General features: G+C 38.5%; 1 protein-coding gene across 1 annotated transcript in view; it reads right to left on the bottom strand.

Moving 5' to 3' along the window:
- Positions 1–797: 797 nt before the first annotated feature.
- Positions 798–3,643, bottom strand: part of LOC119837175 (exportin-2) — a 12,049-nt gene continuing 9,203 nt past the window's right edge. The window contains exons 15-20 of the mRNA XM_038362698.1: positions 3,548–3,594; positions 3,373–3,470; positions 2,997–3,164; positions 2,550–2,712; positions 2,173–2,317; positions 798–1,936 (exon numbers count right to left, since the gene is read on the bottom strand). Of these exons, the coding sequence (XP_038218626.1) occupies positions 1,782–1,936; positions 2,173–2,317; positions 2,550–2,712; positions 2,997–3,164; positions 3,373–3,470; positions 3,548–3,594 (776 nt within the window). The 3' untranslated portion in view covers positions 798–1,781. The remainder of the gene's footprint in view (positions 1,937–2,172; positions 2,318–2,549; positions 2,713–2,996; positions 3,165–3,372; positions 3,471–3,547; positions 3,595–3,643) is intronic.

Below are 3,643 nucleotides of genomic sequence, written 5' to 3'. Positions count from 1 at the left end.
TTCCACTATGGGAATCTAAGATTTTTTTTTTAGCAAGTTATGAACTGATGATTTTTTCCACCTTACGCCTCGCACACCTGCCCAATGTGTATTGCAATTAGTATTACTGCATTTCAATGTGTAATTTGATGTTGTAACTCATTCAAGTTTTGTTTAGAACGTTTCAATGTAGTGAGACGGATTTGAAATATATTTCTGGAATTTATGATTTGTTTTTTTCTTGCTCTTCTTCTCCACGGTAAACTAATCTATGTATTCTTAGTCCTGAATGTAATTATACCAGCATTGTTCTGCATCCTATATCTTAAAAAATATATGTTACGGTCAAAAGTATCTAAATCTTTTAAAAAATTCTATAATTGAATCTGGCTCATAAAGCAGCAAAAGCCGTCAACATAATGTATGTACTATAAATAAAAAACAGGACGCCTAATGTTCTTACAATTAATATTAAATACTCGTTTTTTATGCTTTTAGCAAATATAAATGAATAAAAAAAAGTTCCTTGTTAACAAAAGTGACTTCTAAGCCATTAAATATTATAAAAAAACAAGTGACATTACGAGTAGGTGGTCGTTACGGAAAATGAGAAAGTTAACATGACAAAATTGACTGAAATAAAAGTTTCCAGTTTGAATCTTTTTCATTGATAGTCCAGTCTTGATATAACTAAAGTGTGGTACGTTTAGTGCGTAATACCATCGATAACATAATACAATGGTTAGAATAAGAATAACATACCTTATGCATATTCTAAACAGAAAAATAAGACGGGTCTAACGAATAAAAGGCACTCATAAAGATGAAAACGTTTATTCAGTATCATACAAAATTACATCTAGCAAGTGACAAATCCCGACATACATTCTCATCATTAATAGTTGCTATTAGAAAGATATCTTTATACATATCACATATATATAAAATCTACAAGCGTTACCTCTTCTCGTTTCACTAGTATACAAATAAAGAGCCTATAAACACCCTAATCTAAAAAGAGACTCATAGAAACTTTCTATTAGCAACTATTTAAATACATAACATAGAAACGACGCTCTGCGTCGGCTCATAATAAGAGAACAGCCAATTATAGCGACCAATAGGAAACTAACAACTATTCAGTCCATCAAATTGTTAATTTTACAAAAGCTTACATTGTTTTAACGTGGTTAAGTATATTAGTAGGTATATAATGAAAATATTACATTCACAGTATGATTTCGTTAGTGACATCAATTTTTTTTTGTTTCATTGACAAGTGTTTTCAATCCACTACATAGGGTTTATGGTACATAGATTGAATGGCAAAATACAATATTATCATAATTTTAAAACAGTATCGCACTAAAAACACAGCACTAAAATCCATCACTCATGACCTGTTGACCAATAGGACGAAGCACAAGTTTTTATGTGGCAGATTTAATAGCAAATCGTACATTGTAAATGACGGGTCTTTTGAAGAAAATCACATAGAGTCATATATTTATAGTGACTATAACAGGGAACTCACATTAAAATTTCTTCATTTTACATCTTATGTTTCTCTTGTTCAAATTGTTATTTTCATTTCTTATTTTATTGTACAAATCAGTTTCCTCGTTTATTTTTTTCCATTTATTCATGACCATTGTATTAATTCAGTCCATGTCGATTAGCAAGCGGACTCAACCAACTTGTCCTTTGCTCGAGTTAGCCCACCACATATCCACCACTTGTCCTGGTCAATCTGGCCGCGCACGGGTCTAATTGAGGCCGGTGAGGAGCGCCACGTCCCCGCATCAGCAGAGCTGCACGCTGCAGGCGGCGAGGTAGCCGAGCAGCGCGCGGCGGTGCGGCTCGCCCAGCGCGGCCACGCGCGGCGGCAGCTCGCCCGGGCACGCGCGCGACATCGCCGCCAGGCTCTCCGCCAGGTAGCGCTTCGGGTCCTCTATGCCTGGAAAACGATTGTTTTGTATACCACTACAACGATAATTTTTACCCAATAACATAAGTAATAAAAAACATAGGTTTTTTTTAAATGGAGGGTCAACCAAAGTGAACACTGAGTGAATACAATATCTAATCGAAAATTTTAAGCTACATAATTTTGTTAGATTGCTAGAAAAATTATAAAAGAAATAACGCAAATAATTGCTGTTTTAAACATAATCTATGGTTCACAATACGTACTGGCGAGCGGGTCCTGGTTGCCTGCGCGCGCGCACGCCAGCTGCGCGTACTGCGGCTGGTAGCCGGGCGCGTCGTCCACCTCCACGAAGTGGTCGTCCGGCAGGCTCGACTCGTCCACCGGCAGCTCGAACACCGAGATCAGCGCCTGCGCAACAATGGGTATATATTGATATACACAAACATATTGTTGTTGTACTAGAAAATTTAAATGCAGCATGATGACAAAGTACCCTTTTTCCTTTTTTACATTTAAATCGCTACAAGGGAACGTTATGTAGAAGATTAAAGGTGTTCAAAAGCATCACAAAAACTTTATGTTAAATTGTATTGCACTGCACTGTATTGCACTGCACTGCAGTGCACTGCACGCGCTGTACCTGCAGCAGCGGCGGCCAGAGCGGCGCGAGCGCACCGCGGCGGAAGTGCGCGCTGTCACAGAGCAGCTTGACGCAGCCCACGGCCGCCGCCTTGCGCTCGAGCGCGCCGCCCACCTTCTGCAAGTCGGGGATCAGCACGCGCTCCACGTACATCGCGAACATACTGCAATGTACAAATAAATAAATAACTCCCCTCCCGGCTTTATATTTCCCCATCCATTTCCATACTAATTTGCCTTTTTAAGTATACATCACCTTTTAAACATATGATATTTTAAATGTGAAAGTTAGTTTGTTTGAATGTTTGTCCGTCAATCACACTGAAACTACTGAACGGATTTGAATGAAAATTGGTTTACAGACAGGGTATGAGCTGACTTGGGCGATAGAATAGATAACGCGTGCAAAACCGCGGGCAAATGCTAGTATCATAATAATAATACTCACTTGGCCTGTATAGAATCGATGAGATCAATCAAAGTGTCGGCGCCGAAGTGCGCCGCGAAGAATCCCAGGAAGGCGATCAGGCCGCGCACGTATTTAGTTGTTTTCGACGACGAGAGACGTTGGAACAGGAGTGACATTATTTGCTTTGTGTACGGCTGCATGTCTGTGCTGTAAAATTCATTATATATATTTATAATCTCGAACTTTTAAATCACCTCATTATAAACTACTAAGTCTTGCAAAAAATAATGCAATCGGCGCTGGCGCTCTTACATTAAAAAAAGGAAATAAATACTTAAAAAAAATAGAAACAATAAATTTCATAACATTAAGTTACGTTTACAATAAAAACTTAATTAATAATTGAAGCACTTACGTTCCGAATTTATATAGCATTGTCTGTACCAGATAGAATCCCTCGTGATCGTTCGTTTTGGAAGCAATCAATTTCTGGAACACGCCCAGCATTGCCGTCTGAAACAGAAATGGGAAATCGGTAAATTCGTATAAACTATAAAACAATACCACCGGTGTAGTAAATATATGGATACCGAGCCGGAACTGTTGGAGCTGGTCAGAAACGAGGCAGTAACACCCACTGTTTATCCAAATAGTGGGCTTGCTATTTCTAAAGATCTGTGTAGGAC

The sequence above is a fragment of the Zerene cesonia genome, chromosome 26 (assembly GCF_012273895.1).
Source record: "Zerene cesonia ecotype Mississippi chromosome 26, Zerene_cesonia_1.1, whole genome shotgun sequence".
In the NCBI taxonomy this organism is placed as follows: domain Eukaryota; kingdom Metazoa; phylum Arthropoda; class Insecta; order Lepidoptera; family Pieridae; genus Zerene; species Zerene cesonia.
Note: the sequence above shows the minus strand (reverse complement) of the source record. Positions and strands in the feature narration are given on the sequence as shown.